The sequence below is a fragment of the Stenella coeruleoalba genome (genome assembly GCF_951394435.1).
Source record: "Stenella coeruleoalba genome assembly, chromosome: 1".
Classification (NCBI taxonomy): domain Eukaryota; kingdom Metazoa; phylum Chordata; class Mammalia; order Artiodactyla; family Delphinidae; genus Stenella; species Stenella coeruleoalba.
The window spans coordinates 150,439,477-150,461,520 of NC_137169.1; the positions used below are offsets into that span (position 1 = coordinate 150,439,477).

Genomic DNA, 22,044 nt, shown 5'->3' on the forward strand with positions numbered 1-22,044 from the left:
CTCACTGACTACCCACCAAACTACACTGACCTCCTTTCTGTTCCTCAAACATGCCAAGCCCTTTCCAGCTTTCAGGCTTCAGCACTTACTGTTTCTTTTTCCTGAAATGCTCTTTACATGATTTTTCTTATTTTGCAGGACTCAGCAAAAACTGCATAGGGGTTTTCCCTGACTGCACTATTAAAAGTAACATCCCCTGGCTACACTCATCACTCTGTTTACTTCCCTTATAGCACTACTACAATCTAAAATTGAAAAAAAAAAAAAAAAAAGAAGTACTCCATTATGCTCCATATTCCCCACCAGAATGTCAGCTCCATGAAAGCAGATGTCTTGTCTATCCCGGTCACTGTATCCCCAGCAGACAGCACAGTGTCTAGTTTGTACTGGGTGCTCAATCAATGACTGAATCATCTTATGATTGCCAGCTTCCAAGATGGACCCCAGTGATTCTCACCCCCTGGTATCCGTGCCTTGGGTCCTTTCCTCCCACACTGCTTCAGGGCTGAGTGTTGTGTGACTTTTGAACCTAAGACTTTTGAACCTAAGCCATAAAAGGCATTGCAGTTCCCAACTTTATCTCAGATTACTCATTCTAGGGGAAGCTAACTGCCATGCCATCAGGACGCTCAGCCTGGAAAGGCCCACCTGGAAAAGCATTGAGGCCTCAGTCCCCAGCCAGCCTGTGACAACCCTGTGAGTAGTCACACCTGACAACCATGTGAGTGAGTCACCTTGAGGGTGGGTGCTGTAGCCCCAGCTGAGCCTTCAGAGGATGAAGCGCTCACTGACACTGAATGTTACCTTGAGAAAGACTCTAAGCCAGAACTGCCCACCCGAGCAGTTCTCAAATCCTAACCCACCAAAACCATGAGAGATAAAAAGCATCATCACTGATGTTTTAAGTCACTAAGTTTTGGAATGATTTGTTTCTGCACAATGGATAACTAACATACACACAATCAATGAGTCAATGAATGGAGCAATGAATATTTCAACATAAATTTTCTCTTGAATTAGTCAGGCTTCAAACCTCACTAAATAGGGCACTAGCCAATTCTGTCTTCTCGTGTTGCCTAGCCTACACTTTCCAGTACCATATTTTCAATTGTATACAGATCCCAACTTGACACTTCTTCTGCCTAAAACCATTATTTCTCTCAGAGGCACCAACAGTCTTGCAGTAGAAGTGGGAGGCTGTGCGATTAGCTTTAATTTCTCTCCTGTGAATTCTCTACCAGTACTGTCGTTTCTCTCTCCTGATGCTTTGCCACATGAGTTTTCTTCCCATTTCCCATGAAACTTCCTCAGTTCACTTTAAGAGCAAGGTCTGGGAGTGTGACATCTCCAGACATGACCTAGACTGATGACTTACCAGTTGCTTGCTTGAGTAGGTTTCTAAGTCTCTAAGCCTCCGTTTCCTCTTCTGCTAAATGAGGTTAATAACAATACCTACTTCATGGGGGCAATACAACTCACTGCAACCCTGAGTGTGACACATGTATGAGTAAATCACTTAGCACAGTTTTGGTATTAGATATTTTCAATTCTAGCAAGTATCCTAAAACGTAGACTTGAGTCTCTATTTTACAGACACAAAAAGGTTCAGAAAAGTCAAGTGTCTTGCCCAACAGCACGCAGCTAGAATCTGCCAGGCCTGTAGCCCTCCAAGGTCTGGATTCTGTTCACTGCCTCTCACTACTCCATCCCGCGGTTCTGCCGTGGCCTCGCAGCTGCTCTTCTCACCTGCCAGTTGTGTCTTCTCCCATCCATGCTAAGCAGCCTGACAGACTAACATCCTCTGAAGCTGACTGGGTTTCTCCCTGGACTCTGATCCTACAACGGCTCTGATTGTCCAAATTCAACCTTCCAGACTCCTGCAGCTCCTCTGACTGTCCACATTTTCCTTCCCACTTCCTAGTTCTGCCTTGCCCAGTCAGCCAGGTCCTCATAGCTGGATTCCCCGCTGCTCTCCCAGACCTCACACACCTCCCAACCTTCTTCTCATCCGCTGCCTCTGGTGTGTCGCCCTGTTTCTTCTTTCCCATGCACATCTCATCTGTCAAGACCGACCTTAGTCCCCACTAGTGCATGCTGCCTTCCTGGCTCTTCTAGGCCCCAGTGACCTCATCTTTGAACTCCTGCTGCTCTACTTGGTACGTAATCACTCTCTGGTAGGTTGACTGTTGCCTCATCTTCCCAATTAGCTTGTGAGCTCCCTGATGCTGAGCTCATAGTCTGGACTTTTACCTCCTCCCATGGCACCTAGCCCAGGTATTTGCTTTGCTAGACGTTAACTTTGTTTTGTAGGTTTGGAAAGAATTAGGAATTGTCTTCTAAAATAAGCAAGGGAGAAACCTTTTGTGTCTGCCTGACAAGACTTCCGCATAGCAGAGGAATTGTAAAGAAGTGTTTACTATCACTTTGGAAACTAGAGGCCACCTAGAGTCCCTCATACAAAGGAAAACAGATTTCACACTCAGTCTCAAGAAACTGCTTCGGCTGTTCTACAGGGACAGGAGCCCCACTAACACTTCCGGACCACCCCTTCTTTCCAAGCTCTCCTCAGCCCCGGCAGTGCCCCCCACCCCACGGCTGGCTCCCTTTAACATGACCTTCCTACAAGAGGGAGGGGATATGGGGATATATGTATACGTATAGCTGATTCACTTTGTTATACAGCAGAAACTAACAACATTATAAAGCAATTATACTCCAATAAAGATGTGACAAAAAACCAACAACATAAGCCTCCTAAGGTCCCCTGCCTGTGGGACCCTAACTCCTACCACCCTCCTCCAAATGACTTAATCTCAGCTCTCACCCTCCTCCCCATTCCCTCAGCTCACTCTCTTCTCAGGCTCCAACATTCTCTCACACCCCCCAGAAGCCAGGTTTGCCCTTATCCCACACTCCTCCAGTCAATCTCTGGCCCCAATCGCAGCTTCATCCATTACCACCCCTACGCCTGGCTCAACTCCCCAAGATCTGCCTGGTCCTGCTGGGTTCCCACTCTTTCTGATTGCTGTCATTTTCTGTCCCCTCAGGACCTGAGTCCCAGCCCTGCTCTGGCATCCCATCCAGGCTGCAGCTCTTTTCTCAGGAGAGACAAGAAGGAGGGCAGATTCTTCCCATTCCTCCCCACCATCCTTCTACTAGTTTTCTTATTTTTAATTTTAAGATAAAAAGTGGCTTTCTTTAAAGAAAACTGTTGAATAAATAGTAGTACAAGTGATTCTCAGCTGTGACAGAGGCAATATAGCTTAAAGGTCCAGCACAGAGCTTGGCCTGGGGCTGAATTCTGCTTCTCCTAGGTACTGTGATTTGGGGCTAGTTAATTAACTGTCTCTGCAACTTGGTCACTGTTTACAGTGACCAAGAAATAATAGCATTTACCTCAGAGAGCTGTTAGAAGAACAAAATATGTGCCTGCTACACTGTCAGAGCCTCAGAAATATTGGGGTTTACTCATTTAGAAAGTCTGTCAACAAAGGAATCCATTCCGTGACTAAAATCCAAGTGTCAGTGACTATAGAAATACAGGTAATGTTTCAGGTCATGTCCATGTGTACCCCCCAGGGGGTCATATCTGTGGGGGGCCTCGGCCCCTCAGTACTCTCACATAGGCTGCAGCATGGAGAAATACTACATAGGGAATTTAGAATTTTTGAAACACACCTCCAGTTATCAAATAATTGTCAGAAATCCATTTAAAAATAGGAGAATGAGGGGGAAAAATTCCTCTAACAATATGTTTAGGCACAATAACAAATTTGTCAAGTGATAAAGTGCTCTGAGGAGTGGTCAGACTCAAGTTTGCTTCCTACCAAGGACATTTATGAATTTTCAGTCTTAAAGTCTCCTGTACAAGGAGCTAGGGGAGGAGAAAAGGAGGAAGCGGTCTGGGGGCAGCTCTCTAAATCCTTCTTCCTGCACCCAGACACACACGCATCCCCCTCCCCCACAACGTGACTGGTCCCAGACATACTCTCTGAGATGGCAAGCCCATGGGAGATGCTTATCTGTGGCCCAGGCAAGGTTTTGCTCTCAGAGAGTAAGAACACTTGATCTGGCTTACCCATCTTGTAAAATGGCAAAGAATAGTCTCTTTGGTACGTAGTTTCTTTATACCATGGCTTGGCAGGCTTTGAATGTCTTCGAAAACAAATGTATTGAATGAGAGTTTGTTGGTCTAATTGAGGCTGATACTGACTTTTTCTCTTAGATGGAATTTCCAAGTCTATGAGAGGTCTAAATGAAAATAAAAACAGCTTGCTGAATACCCATCCAGTAGAAGAAAAGCATTCCACTTTCTCATCAGCTGAAATCCATTCCCTAAAAGTGGCCAGGAGACTACCAAGATAGTATTGGCAAGACTCCATAACTCCAAGGCTAGCCCTAGCAAAATTATCGGTAGATGGTTCAAGGATTCCAGACCCCTGTTCTTCCCTTTAATATCCCTCCTCCTTCCCAATCACAGGTCACAGAAGGTGACCTGCATCAAAACTTCCTCTGGATCTGCCTACGCATGGCTACTTCCCATACTCCAGATCTTCCCAATGCCCTTTTGCAATGTAACTTTTCTATAGATATTTGGTTCCCTCAAGGAACTAATGCTTTCTTTTGACCAGACTAACCATTATGGTGCATATCGGTGTTTGATGAACCTGAAATTGGTTACAACCTTCTTGTACCCTCCACTCAGATGAGAACCCTACGAAGGTAAAGGTAAAGAAGAATCAAAATGTAGTGGTGGAATACCTTCACATACTTGTGGGAATATACATTCACTTTGCAACTTGTTTGAGAAGACTTTGGTGATATGTATTAAACCTTTAAACTGTGTATATATTTTGTCCTAGAAACCCAGAATTTAGGAATATCAACAAAGACTTAGCTCTAAGAATGCTTGTCAAACTATTTTTATGATAATAAAAGGAGTGGAAACAACTTTCATGTGGAAAAAGATAGGGAATTATTTAGACAATGATACAGAGATATACAGAAATACCATGCCACCATTAAAGTGATGCTGTAGAATTATAATATTTGAAATGGAAAAAAAGTCCACAATATATTATATTTAAAGAAAGATTTCAACTGAATTGTACACTTTAAATGGATGAATTGTATGGTATGAATTATCTCAATAAAGCTGTTATACAAAAAATGGTTTCAATCGACAAAATATTAGCAAACAGAATTCAACAAAACATTAAAAGGCTCATACAACATGATCAAGTGGGGTTTGTTCCAGGGATACAAGGATGGTTCAACATCCACAAATCAATCAATGTGATACACCACATTAACAGAATAAAAGAGAAAATTCATGTTATCATTTTGACAGATACACAAGAAACATTTGACAAAATTCAGCATCCATTTCTGATTAAAACTTTCAACAGACTGGGTATAGAGGGAACATACTCCAACATAATAAAGGCCATATATGACAAGCCCACAGCGCACATCATACTCAATGATGACATGATTTCCTCTAAGATCAGGAACCAGACAAGGATGTCCACTGTCTCCACTTTTATTCAACATAGTATTGAAAGTCCTATCCAGAGTAATTAGGCAAGAAAAAGAAATAAAACGCATCCAAATAGGAAAGGAAGAAATAAAACTGCATTTATTTGCAGATCACATGATCTTATATATAAAAAACCCTAAAAATGTTATCAAATAGCTGTTAGAACTAATAAATAAATTCAGTAAATTTGCAGGATACAAAATTAATATAAAGATATCTATTGTGTTTCTTCTATACACTAAAAATGAATTATCTGGCAGAGAAATTAAGAAAACAATCCCATTTTCAATTTCATCAAAACAACAAAGTACTCAGAAATAAATTTAACCAAGGAGGTGAAAGACCTGTATACTGTAGATATAAGACACTGATGAAAGAAATGGAAGAAAACACAAATAAATGGAAAGATATTCCATGCTCATACATTGGAAGTATTAATATTGTAAAAATTTCCACACTATCAAAGCAATCTACAGATTCAATGCAATGCCTCTCAAAATTCCAATGAATCCAACAATGGCATGTTTTCATAGAAATCAAACAAACAATTCTAAAATTTATATGGAATCACCAAAGACCCCAGATAGCCAAAGCAGTCCTGAGGAAGAAGAACAAGGCTGGAGGTATCACATTTCCTGATTTTAAACTGTATTACAAAGCTATAATAATCAAAAATAGTATAGTATTGGCATATAAATGGACACATAGATTAATGGAACAGAATAGTGAGCCCATAAATAAACCAAAGCATATACAGTCAATTAATTTATGACAAATGAGCCAAAGCATACAATTGGAAAAGAATAGTCTCTTCAGTAAAGTGTGCTGGGAAAATTGGACAGCCACATTCAACAGAATGAAACCAGATCCCTATCTTATACCATTCACAAAATGAGTTAAAGATTTTAATGTAAGACCTGAAATCATAAAACTCTTAGAAGAAAACACAGGGAGTAAGATTTTGACATCAGCGTTGGCAATGATTTTTTGGATTTGACACCAAAAACAGGCAACAAAAACAAAAATAAATAAACATCAAACTAAAAAACTTCTTCACAGCAAAGGAAACCATCAACAAAATGAAACAGCAACCTACAGAATGGGAAAAAATAATTATCAACCATATATCTGATAAGGAGTTAATATCCAAAATATGTAAAGAATTCATACTACTAAATAACAACAACAAAAAACCCCAAAAGGAATACAAAACAAACCAAAAAACCTATTCAATTAAAAAATTGGCAGGGGGACTGAATAGACTTTTTTTTTTCCACAAAAGACTTGTAGATGGCCAACAGGTACATGAAAATGTGCTCAGTATCACTAATCATTAGAAAAATGCAAATCAAAACCACAGTGAGATATCACCTCACACCTGTCAGAGTGGCTATCATCAAAAAGACTACAAATAGGGCTTCCCTGGTGGTGCAGTGGTTGAGGGTCTGCCTGCCAATGGAGGGGACACAGGTTCGTGCCCCAGTCCGGGAAGATCCCACATGCCGCGGAGCGGCTGGGCCCGTGAGCCATGGCCGCTGAGCCTGCGCGTCTGGAGCCTGTGCTCCACAATGGGAGAGGCCACAACAGTGAGAGGCCCATGTACCACACACACACACACAAAAAAAAAACTACAAATAGCAAGTGTTAGCAAGGATGTGGAGAAAAAGAAATCCTCCTGCACTGTTGGTGGGAATGTAAATTGGTTACAGGCACTATGGAAAACAGTATGGAAGTTCCTCAAAAAACTAAAAATAGAACCACCATATGATCCAGCAATTCCACTTCTGGGTATTTATCCAAAGGAAACAAAATCACTATCTCAAAAAGATATCTGCACTCCCATGTTCATTGCAGCATTATTTACAATGAGCAACACATTGAAACAACCTAAGTGTCCATTGACAAATGAATAGATAAAAAATATGTGGACTATATATGATATATTAATATAATTATTAATATTAATTATAATTAATCAATATTAAATATAATAATTATATTAATTAAATATAAGAGTATTCATTGTGTGTGTATATATATATGTATATACCATGAAATACTATTCAGCCTAAAAAAGAAGAAAAGCCTGGAGAGACCTTCAAGATGGTGGAGGAGTAAGACGTGGAGCTCACCTTCCTCCCTACAAATACATCAGAAATACATCTACATGTGAAACAACTCCTACAGAACACCTACTGAATGCTGGAAGAAGACCTCAGGCTTCCCAAAAGGCAAGAAACTCCCCATGTACCTGGGTAGGGCAAAATAAAAATCAGAGGCAAAAGAATAGGGATGGGACATGCACCTCTGGGAGGGAGCTGTGAAGGAGGAAAAGTTTCCACACACTAGGAAGTCCCTTCACTGGTGGAGATGGGGGGTGGCGGGCGTGGAAGGTTTGGAGCTACAGAGAAGAGTGCAACAGGGGTGCAGAGGGCAAAGTGGAGAGATTCCTGCATAGAGGATCAGTGCTGACCAGCACTCACCAGCCTGAGAGGCTTGTCTGCTCACCTGCCGGGGCAGGTGGGGGCTGGGAGCTGAGTCTCGGGCTTCGGAGGTCGGATCCTAGGGAGAGGACTGGAGTTGGCCATGTGAACACAGCCTGAAGGGGGCTAGTGCATCACAGCTAGCTGGGAGGGAGTCCAGAAAAAAACTTAGGACGGCCTAAGAGGCAAGAAACCATTGTTTTGGGGTGCACGAGGAGAGAGGATTCAGAGCACTGCCTCAACGAGCTCCAGAGATGGGCGCGAGCCACGGCTATCAGCACAGACACCAGAGACGGGCACGAGATGCTAAGGCTGCTGCTGCAGCCACCAAGAAGCCTGTGTGCAAGCACAGGCCACTATCCATACCTCCCTTCCCAGGAGGCTGTGCAGCCCACCACTGCCAGGGTCCTGTGATCCAGGGACAACTTCCCCAGGAGAGCACATGGCGTGCCTCAGGCTGGTAAAATGTCACGCTGGCATCTGCCGCCGCAAGCTTGCCATGAATCCCCTACCCCTCCCTTCCCCCCAGCCTCAGTGAGCCAGAGCCCCCTAATCAGCTGCTCCTTTAACCTTGTCCTGTCTGAGCAAGGAATAGATGCTCTCAGGTGACCTACATGCAGAGGCAGGGCCAAATCCAAAGCTGAACCCGAGCAGCTGTGCAAACAAAGAAGAGAAAGGGAAATCTCTCCCAGCAGCCTCAGGAGCAGCGGATTAAATCTCCACAATCAACTTGATGTACCCTGCATCTCTGGAATACCTGAATAGACAACGAGTCATTCCAAAATTGAGGCGGTGGACTTTGGGAGCAACTGTAGACTTGGGGTTTGCTTTCTGCATCTAATATGTTTCTGGTTTTATGTTTATCTTAGTTTAGTATTTAGAGATTACTATCATTGGTAGATTTGTTTATAGATTTGGTTGCTCTCTTCCTTTCTTGTTTAATATATAGATACGTATATTTTTTTCCTTTTTCTTTTTGTGAGTATGTGTATGCTTTGTGTGATTTTGTCTGTATAGATTTGCTTTTACCATTTGTCTTAGAATTCTGTCTTTCTGTTTTTTTTTTTTTTTTTTTAGTATGGCTTTTAGTGCTTGTTATCATTGGTGGATTTGTTTTTTGGTTTGATTGCTCTCTTCTTTCTTTATTACTTTTTAATAATTTTTTAATTTAATAATTTTCTTTTCTCTCTTTCACTCTCTTTTCTTTCTTTTTTTTCCTTCTTTCCTTCTTTCTTTCCTTCTTTCCTTCCTGCTTTCTTTCTTTCTTTCTTTCTTACTCCCTTTTCTTCTGAACAGTGTGGCTGACAGGGTCTTGATGTTCCGGTCAGGTGTCAGGCCTGTCTCTCTGAGGTGGGAGAGCCGAGTAGAGGACATTGGTCCACCAGAGACTTCCTGGCTCCAGGTAATATCAAACAAAGAAAGCTCTCCCAGAGATCTCCATCTCAACGCTAAGACCCAGCTCGGCTCAATGACCAGCAAGCTCCAGTGCTGGACAGCCCATGCCAAACAACTACCAAGACAGGAACACAACCCCATCCATTAGCAGAGAGGCTGCCTAAAATCATAATAAGGTCACAGATACCCTAAAACACACCACCCGACGTGGTCCTGTCCACCAGAAAGACAAGATCCAGCCTCATCCACCAGAACACAGGCACCAGTCCCCTCTACCAGGAAGCCTACACAACCTACTGAACCAACCTTAGCCAATAGGGGCAGACACCAAAAACAAAGGGAACTACGAACTTGCAGCCTGTTAAAAGGAGACCCCAAACACAGTAAGTTAAGCAAAATGAGAAGACAGAGAAATATGCAGCAGATGAAGGAGCAGGGTAAACCCCCACCAAACCAAACAAATGAAGAGGAAATAGGCAGTCTACCTTAAAAAGAATTCAGAGTAATGATAGCAAAGATGATCCAAAATCTTGGAAATAGGTTGGAGAAAATACATGAAACATTTAACAAAGACCTAGAAGAACTAAAGAGCAAATAAACAATGATGAACAACACAATAAATGAAATTAAAAATTCTCTGGAAGGAGTCAATAGCAGAATAACTGAAGCATAAGAACAGATAAGTGATCTGGAAGATAAAATAGTGGAAATAACTACCGCAGAGAAGAATAAAGGAAAAAGAATGAAAAGAATTGAGGACAGTCTCAGAGGTCTCTGGGACAACATCAAACACACAAACATTAGAATTATAGGGGTCTCAGAAGTTGAAGAGAAAAAGAAAGGGACTGAGAAAATATTTGAAGAGATTATAGTTGAAAACTTCCCTAATATGGGAAAGGAAATAGTCAATGAAGTTCAGGAAGCACAGAGAGTCCCATACAGGAGAAATCCAAGGAGAAACACGCCAAGACACATATTAATCAAAATATCAAAAATTAAAAACAAATAAAAAATAGTAAAAGCAGCAAGGGGGTAAAACAACAAATAACATACAAAGGAATCCTCATAAGGTTAACAGCTGATCTTTCAGCAGAAACTCTGTAAGCCACAAGCGAGTGGCAGGACATATTTAAAGTGATGAAAGGGAAAAACCTACAACTAAGATTACTCTACCCAGCAAGGATCTCATTCAGATTTGATGGAGAAATTAAAAACTTTACAGACAAGCAAAAGCTAAGAAAATTCAGCACCACCAAACCAGCTTTACAACAAATGCTAAAGGAACTTCTCTAGGCAGAAAACACAAGAGAAGGAAAAGACCTACAATAACAAACCCAAAACAATTAAGAAAATGGTAATAGGAACATACATATTGATAACTACCTTAAATGTAAATGGTTTAAATGCTCCCACCCAAAGACATCAACTGGCTGAATGGATACAAAAACAAGACCTGTATATATGCTGTCTACAAGAGACCCACTTCAGACCTAGGGACACATACAGACTGAAAGTGAGGGGATGGAAAAAGATATTCCATGCAAATGGAAATCAAAAGAAAGCTGGAGTAGCAACTCTCATATTAGACAAAATAGACTTTAAAATAAAGACTATCACAAAAGACAAAGAAGGACACTAGATAATGATCAAGGGGTCAATCCAAGAAGAAGATACAACAATTGCTGGAGCACTGAGGTGCTCCAACATAGGAGCACCTCAATACATAAGGCAAATGCTAACAACCATAAAAGGGGAAATCGACAGTAACATAATCATAGTAGGGGACTTTAACACTCCACTTTCACCAATGGACACATCATCCAGAATGAAAATAAATAAGGAAACACAAGGTTTAAGTGATACATTAAACAAGATGGAGTTAATTGATATTTACAGGACATTCCATCCAAAAACAGCAGAATACACTTTCTTCTCAAGTGCTGATGGAACATTCTCCAGGATAGATCATATCTTGGGTCCCAAATGAAACCTCAGTAAACTTAAGAAAATTGAAATTGATCAAGTATCTTTTCCAACCACAACACTGAGACTAGGTATTAGTTACAGGAAAAAATCTGTAAAAAATACAAACACATGGAGGGTAAACAATACACTACTTAATAATCGAGAGTACACTGAAGAAATCAAAGAGGAAATCAAAAAAATACCTAGAAACATGACAATGAAAACACAACGACCCAAAACTTATGGGATGCAGCAAAAGCAGTTCTAAGAGGGAAGTTTATAACAATACAATCCGACCTCAAGAAACATCTCAAATAAACAACTTAACATTACACCTAAAGCAACTAGAGAAAGAAGAACAAAAAACCCCCAAAGTTAGTGGAAGGGAAGAAATCATAAAGATCAGATCAGAAATAAGTGAAAAAGAAATGAAGGAAACGATAGCAAAGATCAATAAAACTAAAAGCTTGTTCTTTGAGTAGATAAACAAAATTGATAAACCATTAGCCAGACTCATCAAGAAAAAAAGGGAGAAAACTCAAATCAATAGAATTAGAAATGAAAAAGGAGAACTAACAACTGACACTGCAGAAATACAAAGGATCATGAGAGATTATTACAAGCAATTATATGCCAATAAAATGGACAACCTGGAAGAAATGGACAAATTCTTAGCAAAGCACAACCTTATGAGACTGAACCAGGAAGAAATAGAAAATATAAAGAGATCAATCACAAACACTGAAAATGAGACTGTGATTAAAAATTTTCCAACAAACAAAATCCCAGGACCAGATGGCTACACAGGAGAATTCTATCAAACATTTAGAGAGGAGCTAACACCTATCCTTCTCAAACCCTTCCAAAATATAGCAGAGGGAGGAACACTCCCAAACTCATTCAACGAGGCCACCATCACCTTGATACCAAAACCAAACAAATATATCACAAAGAAAGAAAACTACAGGCCAATAACAATGATGAACCCAGTTGCAAAAATCCTCAACAAATACTAGCAAACAGAATCCAACAATATATTAAAAGGATCATACATCATGATCAATTGGTATTTATCCCAGGAATGCAAGGGTTCTTCTATATACACAATCTATCAATGTGATACACCATATTAACAAATTGAAGGAGAAAAACCATATGATCATCTCAATAGATGCAGAAAAAACTTTCAACAAATTCACCACCAATCTATGATAGAAACCCTCCAGAAAGTAGGCATAGAGTGAACTTACCTCAACATAATAAAGGCCATATATGACAAACCCATAACCAACGTCGTTCTCAATGGTGAAAAACTGAAACCATTTCCACTAAGATCAGCAACAAGACAAGATTGTCCACTCTCAGCACTATTATTCAACAGTTTTGGAAGTTTTAGCCACAGCAATCAGAGAAGTAAAAGAAATAAAAGAATCCAAATCAGAAAAGAAGAGTGATGCTGTCACTGTTTGCAGATGACATGATACTATACATAGAGACTCCTAAAGATGCTACCAGAAAACTACTTGAGCTAATCAATGAATTCGGTAAAGTAGCAAGATACAAAATTAATTCACAGAAATCTCTCGCATTCCTATACACTAATGATGAAAAATCTGAAAGAGAAATTAAGGAAACACTCACATTTACCATTGCAACAAAAAGAATAAAATACCTAGGAATAAACCTACCTAAGGAGACAAAAGACCTGTATGCAGAAAACTATGACATTGATGAAAGAAATTAAATATGATACAAATAGATGGAGAGATATACCATGTTCTTGGACTGGAAGAATCAACATTGTGGAAATGACTATACTACCTAAAACAATCTACAGATTCAATGCAATCCTTATCAAACTACCAATGACATTTTTCACAGAACTAGAACAAAAAATTTCACAATTTGTATGGAAACACAAAAGACCCCCAATAGCCAAAGCAATCTTGAGAAATAAAAATGGAGCTGGAGAAATCAGGCTCCCTGACTTCAGACTATGCTGCAAAGCTACAGTAATCAAGACAGTATGGCACTGGCACAAAAAGAGAAATATAGATCAATGGAACAGGATAGAAAGCCCAGAGATAAACCCATGCACTTATGGTAACCTTATCTTTGATAAAAGAGGGAAGAATATACAATGGAGAAAAGACAGCCTCTTCAATAATTGGTGCTGGGAAAACTGGACAGCTACATATAAAAGAATGAAATTAGAACACTCCCTAACACCATACACAAAAATAAACTCAAAATGGATTAAAGACCTAAATGTAAGGCCAGACAATATCAAACTCTTAGAGGAAAACATAGGCAGAACACTCTATGACACAAATCACAGCAAGATCCTTTTTGACCCACCTCCTAGAGAAATGAACATAAAAACAAAAATAAAGAAATGGGACCTACCTAATGAAACTTAAAATCTTTTTCACAGCAAAGGAAACCATAAACAAGTTGAAAAGGCGACCCTCAGAATGCGAGAAAATATTTGCAATTGAAGCAACTGACAGAGGATTAATTTCCAAAATTTACAAGCAGCTCATGCAGCTCAATATCCAAAAAACAAACAACGTAATCCAAAAATGGGCAGAAGACCTAAATAGACATTTCTCCAAAGAAGATATACAGATGGCTAACAAACACATGAAAAGATGCTCAACATCACTTATTATTAGAGAAATGCAAATTAAAACTACAATGAGGTATCACCTCTCACCAGTCAGAATGGCCATCATCAAAAAATCTACAAACAAGGAGGGAGGGAGACGCAAGAGGGAAGAGATATGGGAACATATGTATATGTATAACTGATTCACTTTGTTATAAAGCAGAAAATAACATACCATTGTAAAGCAATTATACTCCAATAAAGATGTAAAAAAAAATCTACAAACAATAAATGCTGGAGAGAGTGTGGAGAAAAGGGAACCCTCTTGCACTGTTGGCGAGAATGTAAATTGATACAGCCACTATGGAGAACAGTATGGAGGTTCCTTAAAAAACGAAAAATAGAACTACCTTATGACCAAGCAACCCCACTACTGGGCATATACCCTAAGAAAACCATAATTCAAAAAGAGTCATGTACCACAATATTCATTGCAGCACTATTTAGAATAACCAGGACATGGAAGCAACCCTAGTGTCCATCGACAGATGAATGGATAAAGAAGATGTGGCACATATATACAATGGAATATTAGTCATAAAAAGAAACGAAATTGAGTTATTTGTAGTGAGGCAGATGGACCTAGAGTCTGTCATACAGAGTGTAGTAAGTCAGAAAGAGAAAAACAAATACTGTGTGCTAACACATATATATGGAATCTAAAAAAAAAAAAAAAAAGGTTCTGAAGAACCTAGGGGCAGGACAGGAATAAAGACGCAGATGTAGAGAATGAACTTCAGGACACGGGGAGAGGGAAGGGTAAGCTGGGATGAAGTGAGAGAGTGGCATGGACATATGTACGCTACCAAATGTAAAATAGATAGCTAGTGGGAAGCAGCCGCATAGCGCAGGGAGAGCAGCTTGGTGCTTTGTGACCACCTAGAGGGGTGGGATAGGGTGGGTGGGAGAGAGACGTAAGAGGGAGGAGATAAGGGGATATATGTATATGTATAGCTGATTCACTTTGTTATAAAGCAGAAACTGACTGTAAAACAATTATACTCCAATAAAGATGTTAAAAAAAAAATAAAGACAGCAAAAAAAAAAAAAAGAAGAAAAGCCTGCCATTTGTGACAACATGGATGGACCTTGAGGGTATTATGCTAAGTGAAATAAGTTAGGCAGAGAAATACAAATACTGTATGTTCTCACTTATATGTGGAATCTAAAAAAACTGAATTCATAAAAACAGAAAACAGAATAGTGATCGCCAAAGGTGAGGTTTGGGGGGTGGCAGAAATGGGTGAAGATGGTCAAAAGGTACAAAATTTCAGATATAAAATAAGTTCTGGGAATGTAATGTACTGCATGGTGACTATTGTCAACAATGTTATATACTATATTTGAAAGTTGTTGAGAGAAATAGATCTTAAAAGTTCTTATCACAAGAAAAAAATTGTAACTATATGTGGTGATGGGTATTAATAAACTTATGGTAATCTTTTTGCAATATGTACATATATAAAAATCATTATGTTGTATACGTTAAACTAATACAATGTTATATGTAAACTATATCTCAGTAAAACTGGGAGAAAAAGCGTTTCAAAATGCCACCTCATTCTATTTTGTGTAGATCTGGAAGATTATACATGATTATCTGTCTCTGGGTAATGACATGATGGATAATTAAAAAAATTTTTTTTGATTATCAGCGTTTCTGAATGTTTTAATAAACGTGTATTTTAAACTGTAAAGTAGATGAGGTGAGCTGCTAGAGATGTGAAAAATATTAAATGTTGGGTGAGATTTAAGAATATCTAAATCCAATCATTTTGAGTAGGACGTCATCTAACTTGATTGCATAACCATAATTAATCACACTGAAATGTGATGACTGACACTGTTTAATCATAACACATTATGTTTACATATTTGGGTAAAAACCTGATTGTGGTGTGCCTCCTTGGCTCCGGACACGCAGGCTCAGCGGCTATGGCTCACGGGCCCAGCCGCTCCGCGGCATGTGGGATCTTCCCAGACTGGGGCACGAACCTGTGTCCCCTACATCGGCAGGCGGACCCTCAACCACTGCGCCACCAGGGAAGCCCCCTTATTCTTATTCTTAACCAGAAGTTTAATAAAGTCACTGATTGGCATTTGCACTAAGTTTTCCCCCTAAGACTAATCTTGGGCAGGCACAAGTCTTGTCAGAGTCAAGGTTCCCTTTGCCCGAGTGTCCTGTGTTAGGAGGAGGGTGAGGCACTGGAGTTGGGGGAACGGTCAGAGTCCACAGAACACACGTGGAGAGTGCCCTGTGGAACTGCCTTCTGGCAGTGGAGTTCTGTTGTTTCCTTCCTTGTTTATCCTCTAGCAAAGAACATGGCCCTAACAAGAGTTTGATGTAAGAATGTATTTGAGTTAGAACGAAAAGCCTTGAACAGCAATCAGAAAATTGGATCAACTCACTTCCCAGCTTTTACACCAACCAACTACACCTCAGGCAAGACATGTCACTTCTCTGGGCTACATCTTATTTATTAAACTGAATCAGGATTTAAAAAGCTAAAGCTACTTCCAGATTGGTCACCTATTAAGTTCAGACTGTGTGCTGCTTTATAGTTGCCATGGCTCCCTTTTCTTTGCTTGGAGAATAATCAGGAGGTGACTACATCAAAGGAAATTAAGAGAAGAAAAGAAGTTTGTAAAGTATACTAGATGATGAACTCAAAATAATAGCAATCCTATTTTGAGTGCTTACCATGTTCTAGAATATTATATCAATTATTTTATTTAACAGAGAAGTCACTGATACTCAGAAGGAATGAAAACTGCCTAAGATCAAACATTTCATAAGTTACTCAAATTGCTGTTATTAACTGCTGTGGTTTCCAGCCTCCCAAAACTAGAAAATAGCATTGAGGTACCTATTTTTTTCCCCTTTTTGTTAAAATCACCTGCAGAAAGGCAGAAACCATTTAGATCAAATTTGTAATTTTATTGAGAAGGAAACTGACTCTCAAGAAGATTGTTATTTGACTGAGTGAAAATGCTAAACTCACGGTGTTTCTTAAATTTCTTTGATGATTTAATATATATGTTCATTACAAAAAATCTGGAAAATATAGAAAAAGATAAAAAATGAAATACAAATATCAATAATCTCACCATTCATGAAAAACCATTGTTAACATATTGCTGCATTTCCTTCCAAATTTTTCCATCCACTGAACAATAATAATTGTTATTATTATTATTACAAATTGTGATTCCCCTTTTTTCATTTATTATTCTAACTTTAGTGAAATTTTTCAACATTAAGATTTAGGAGGGTGTCTCACCTGGGGGATAATCTTCACATATCAGTATAATGAACTCTTGCAAGCTGCCCAGGGTAATAGCCATGGAGGTCCTTTCCTTGATGAGCAATGAATATATTAGTGGGAACAGTAAGGGGGTGAGAGAAAAGCAATTATTATGATTAGTTCTTTACAGAAGAAAACCAGCTGTGGTATCATAAAAAATACATTCAGTCTTTATCCCCGGTTCCTGGCACAAAGCTCATAAAACCTTTGGAATCTCTTGATAGGAGTGTCTTTTGTCATCCATTTTTCAGGATTTAGTTTTCAGAATTCATAAAGAAATACTTGACATGTCAGGTATTAGGTTCACAATATCAGAAAAAAACAAATAAGAGAATATATAAAACCAGTGGGTCAAATGTTGATAATTGTTGAAAGATGGAAATGGATAAATGGGGGTTCCTTATACTATTTTTTCTACTTTAGATATTTTTACAAACTTTCACAATGTTTAAAGAAACTCTGATAATTAAGTATATAGGGGCTAAAATTAAGTATATAAGAAGCACTGTGAAGGTCAAAGCACAAGGTGCTTGTAAACCTAGAGGAGGGGCTGTAGCCCTGCCTGGGAGGGCTGGGTTGTGAGGAAGTTTGGAAGCGCAAGCATGAGTGAATGAGGTGGAGAGGGAGGGGGAGTCTTCTGAGGCGTGAGGTGAGCTGGGTGTGTGCAGCTGAAACACAGTGGTGTCAGGGGGAGGGGCTGAGGGCTAGTGGTGTCCAGATCTTACTTTTTTTTTTTTTTTTTTTTTGCGGTACGCGGGCCTCTCACTGTTGTGGCCTCTCCCATTGCGGAGCACAGGCTCTGGACGCGCAGGCTCAGCGGCCATGGCTCACAGGCCCAGCTGCTCCGCGGCATGTGGGATCTTCCCGGACCGGGGCCCGAACCCGCGTCCCCTGCATCAGCAGGCGGACTCTCAACCGCTGCGCCACCAGGGAAGCCCCAGATCTTACATTTTGAAATAAATCTTCTTTTATAATTAATTACTTTCCTTTTAGATTATGGTTATAGCATTATATTGATATTTTAAAATTACGTGTTGTTGGATTATGTTATTTACAGATTTTATTTCAGAAGAGTATCAGGAACATTGCAAAATATTTGTTATAAACAAAGGGAGGGTTTGTCTGAAAGGTTGAGAACCACCGAGGTAGGTAATAGGGAATCTTTGTAGGATCTTTAAGATTTGTGACAAACGCAATTTTTATTTTAGAAAGATTTTGCTGGTGGCCGTATGGAAAACAAATTTGAGGACAATCTGACTAGAAGTAGAAAGACTGGTCAGGAGACAATCGTAGTAATGTACTATGTGGGGAAGCTCTGGACTTTGTGGTGGAAATGTGGATGAGAGGAGAGGTCTGACTGAGATCACTGTTAAGAGAGAGTGTTGAGAGTGAAAAAGAAGGAGGGGTCCAAGACAAGGCCGAGGCTTCAGACATTGGGAAGAAGGCTGCCATTCTCCAGGAAACAGAACACAGGAAGGTGACCCCTGTTGAGAGGATGACTCTAGAGTCTGCGGTATGTGGGGTCTTTTGGGACCTCCACAGGTTCTGAGCACTTGGTATGTGCCAGAACAATTCAAGAAGAGTCAGTAGAAAGCAGTGCATAGGTCTGCATGAAGTAGCTTGCCAAACATGTGTCAGATGGTGAATGGAAACTTAAACTATGCCTCCATTCCAACCAGCATTTATTGAATGTACGTAACGTACTCTGCACACTGCTAGGTTCTGCAGATACAAAGGTGACCAGGAAGCAGGACTTGTCCTCATAATGCTCTTTATGTGCTGAAATTGTGATCTGAATAAAAGGTCAGTGGGGTACAAAAGAGGGAGGGGTGTCTAGGGCTTGGGCAAGTAACTAGAATGGGGAAGAGGTTCCAGGTGAGGGGAATTATAGGAGCCATGACTTCGACAGAGTTGGGATCAGTGTGGAGTGTGTGGGGGCCAGTGGGGATCTTGCTGTCTAGCTCGTGCAAAAGGCAAGTGCTCTAAGCAGGGCGGGTCTGTCTGTCTATGCAAACAGGACCTCAGGGAGCTCTAATTTTCATAAAAACCACAGGCTGTCTAGACCTGCCCTGCGTCTGGAATAATATGACTGATCCCTGAATAGTAAATAACAGCAGGGGATTAGGTCATAAGAAGAATAACTGGCACTGTAATAGAGAACAAATGACATTTCTGAGTGCACAGGAGTGGGCGATACAGCTTTCTTAGGCGCCCATCCAGCTTCCAAGCACTACCTTGGAAAGATTACCCTACGGCCACGTTATACTTTGTTAAGCATCCAGGTGGAGTTCCAGAATGACACTGGTATCTCACAGTTGCTATACTGTTTGCACTAGGCTGTGTTTTGACTCTGGGCTCCTCCCTGGCACGAGTCCAGGTAAGTAGCCCAGGCACTGCTCCTAGAAGCGGTCTGGGCAAGCTGTCTGAGAATGGAGAAGCCCCTCACCAGTACCAGGTAACACGCCCACCCCAAGTCTCTCGGGAGTCTCCCTGGGTAGGTTTTGGAGTGGAGAGAATGGGAAAGTGTGTAAGCAGGCAGCAGTTGGAGGGAGGGCTGGGTGGAGACATGGAGAGTTTTGAGAAATGAAGGCATGATACATTTTTCCTCCACCTCTTTGGGTAGACTTTCCAAGTTCCCCCATGTGGCCTTCACCGCAAACAGGAGAAAGCTCTCGATTAACAGGTCAAAATGTCTGTTGTTTGGAAAAGAATTTGTACCTCCCAAGTGGCAATGCCTGGCCTGGCGTGGCAGTCAGTATCCCCAGAGGCTGCACAGTACCCGGCCTCTCCCAAGGCGGGGCTGGGTGTTAGGCAAAATCGATTAATGGGTAGGAAAGCTGGGCTGGCCTCCAGACCTGGCCCAGGAGCCCCGCCCTGGACTCTGCTCAGACCCATTTTATTGACTTGGCTTACAAGATTCTTGAGTCAGCTGTAGAAAGGCCTTTCCTTCTCCCTGGGTGGGAGTAGGAGTCCAGGTGTGTCTGACTCCACCGCACAGTATTTACCAGTCCCTGACAGCTTGGCTCTTTGAGGTGACACGTTCAGTCCAGACAAGAGCAAACCAGTCCCCTGGAAGGGTGAATGTAACCGGAGCAGGCTCTGAGCTTACCTGCAGGCAAAATCCAACATGCACAGGGGAGGATCCCTCTAGAGAATGAGGTAGCCTGTGTCACAGTGACGATGCAGCCCTTCTGTCAGTGTTGGGCTTCGTGCATTACAAAGCATCTTTACAGAGATGATCTCATCTAATTTTCACAGTCACCTTGCCAGGTAAACATTATTAACACCCCATTACAGAAAAGGAGACCGAGGCTCAGAGAGGTTAAGTAGAATTTCTAAATATCACTCAGCTGATAAATGCCAGAGGCATGAATCAAACCCAGTTCTCTAAACTCCATGTCCCATCCAGAGTCATCTTTGTGTTTGTGTGATGACTTCTTTTCAGAAGAGTTCAGAGTTATTTTTGTGTGAACTCTGTGATTCTCTCACTGTGGGCAGATAGGAAGTAGATGTCCTGTACCAAAGGAATAGGAAGAGAAATAGACCCGGCAGTGTAAGGCTGCTTTCAGTTCAATAAAACAAGGGTTTTATGCAACAGAAGGCTTTGGTCCCATTTACGTTTTATTCTTGGGCCATCGATGAACTCAGAGAAAGAGTGAAACTACTAAGTTTCCGTCTGTGTGGTTGCATCCCATGTTGCAAAAGCATGAGAATGGTTTGTTTTATCCCAAGAGTAAACGGGTCCCCTCTGAAATTTGGGCTTGTGTTCCTCACTAAAGCTCTTCCCAAGCAGAAACCAACATCCTTCCAATCTTTTGGGAATTTGGAATCGCCTGTTTGCTTGGATTCTGCCATGAATGTGGGATTTTTTTTTTTTTACAACTTTCTCTAAACCCAAAGAAACTTCCCTAGAACCTCTGGCAGCAGTTATCTCTTAATCAGGGAGCAAGCAGCAGGGGGAGCAATTCCAATTCCCTAGGTGTCTGTCCAACTTGCTGCAGCTCTGGAGGCGTCTCTATTTGGAAGAACATTACCTGGGTGGGATCCCTGGGTGACGGTCAATAAATTCTCGTAGCTGGATGGCAGTCATGATGGATAGGATTCTGAAAAAGAAATTAGAGTGAAGTTTCATATTGCAAGTTTATATACATTTCCAGGCATGAGCTATCTAGTACTACAAAGTCTGTCTTGAAGGACCATCATAGGACCATCATAGCTTCTGCTAGACTATTTAGGGAAGGAAATAGACTCAAACAAAAAGAAATGGGGAAATGCATAAGCCAATACACATAGACATGCTTTTCTTTAAAAATAGAAAGTACTGTGCAAGTTGGGCACGTAGCCTCCTTTCTCACCCTTCTTAGGGTGCCTTCCTACTGCATGAGCTTGCAGGCTAAGCACTGCATCTTCCATACTCCCTCACAACTAGAGTTCTGGATATAAATTAGGATCCTCCATTCAGATGTAATTGAGTGAGATTTGGAAGATGAAAACGAGACAGAGGCTGTTTCCTGCTGCTTTGACTTGTTCTACCGGCAAGGCGGTTATGACGATGTGGTTTTTTTTTTTTTGTTTTTTGTTTTTTTTTCAGCAGAATGCCCCTGTCCAATCTCCAGCTTTGAGGGTGTCGGAAGGCAATTGTGTTGAAGGCAGTGCTGAATGCTGTGTTCTAGTGTTCAAACACCAGCT

The 22,044-nt window shown here is 40.8% G+C and overlaps 1 protein-coding gene across 1 annotated transcript in view; it reads right to left on the bottom strand.

Annotated features, from left to right (window-relative positions):
• The window catches only part of SPMIP3 (sperm microtubule inner protein 3), a gene marked incomplete at both ends in the record, with an annotated part of 32,302 nt that extends 10,857 nt beyond the window's left edge, over window positions 1-21,445 (bottom strand). The window contains 4 exon segments of the mRNA XM_079941638.1: window positions 4,079-4,251; window positions 17,332-17,345; window positions 17,349-17,427; window positions 21,390-21,445. Coding sequence (XP_079797764.1) covers window positions 4,079-4,251; window positions 17,332-17,345; window positions 17,349-17,427; window positions 21,390-21,445 — 322 coding nt within the window.
• Between the last annotated feature and the right edge of the window lie 599 nt (window positions 21,446-22,044).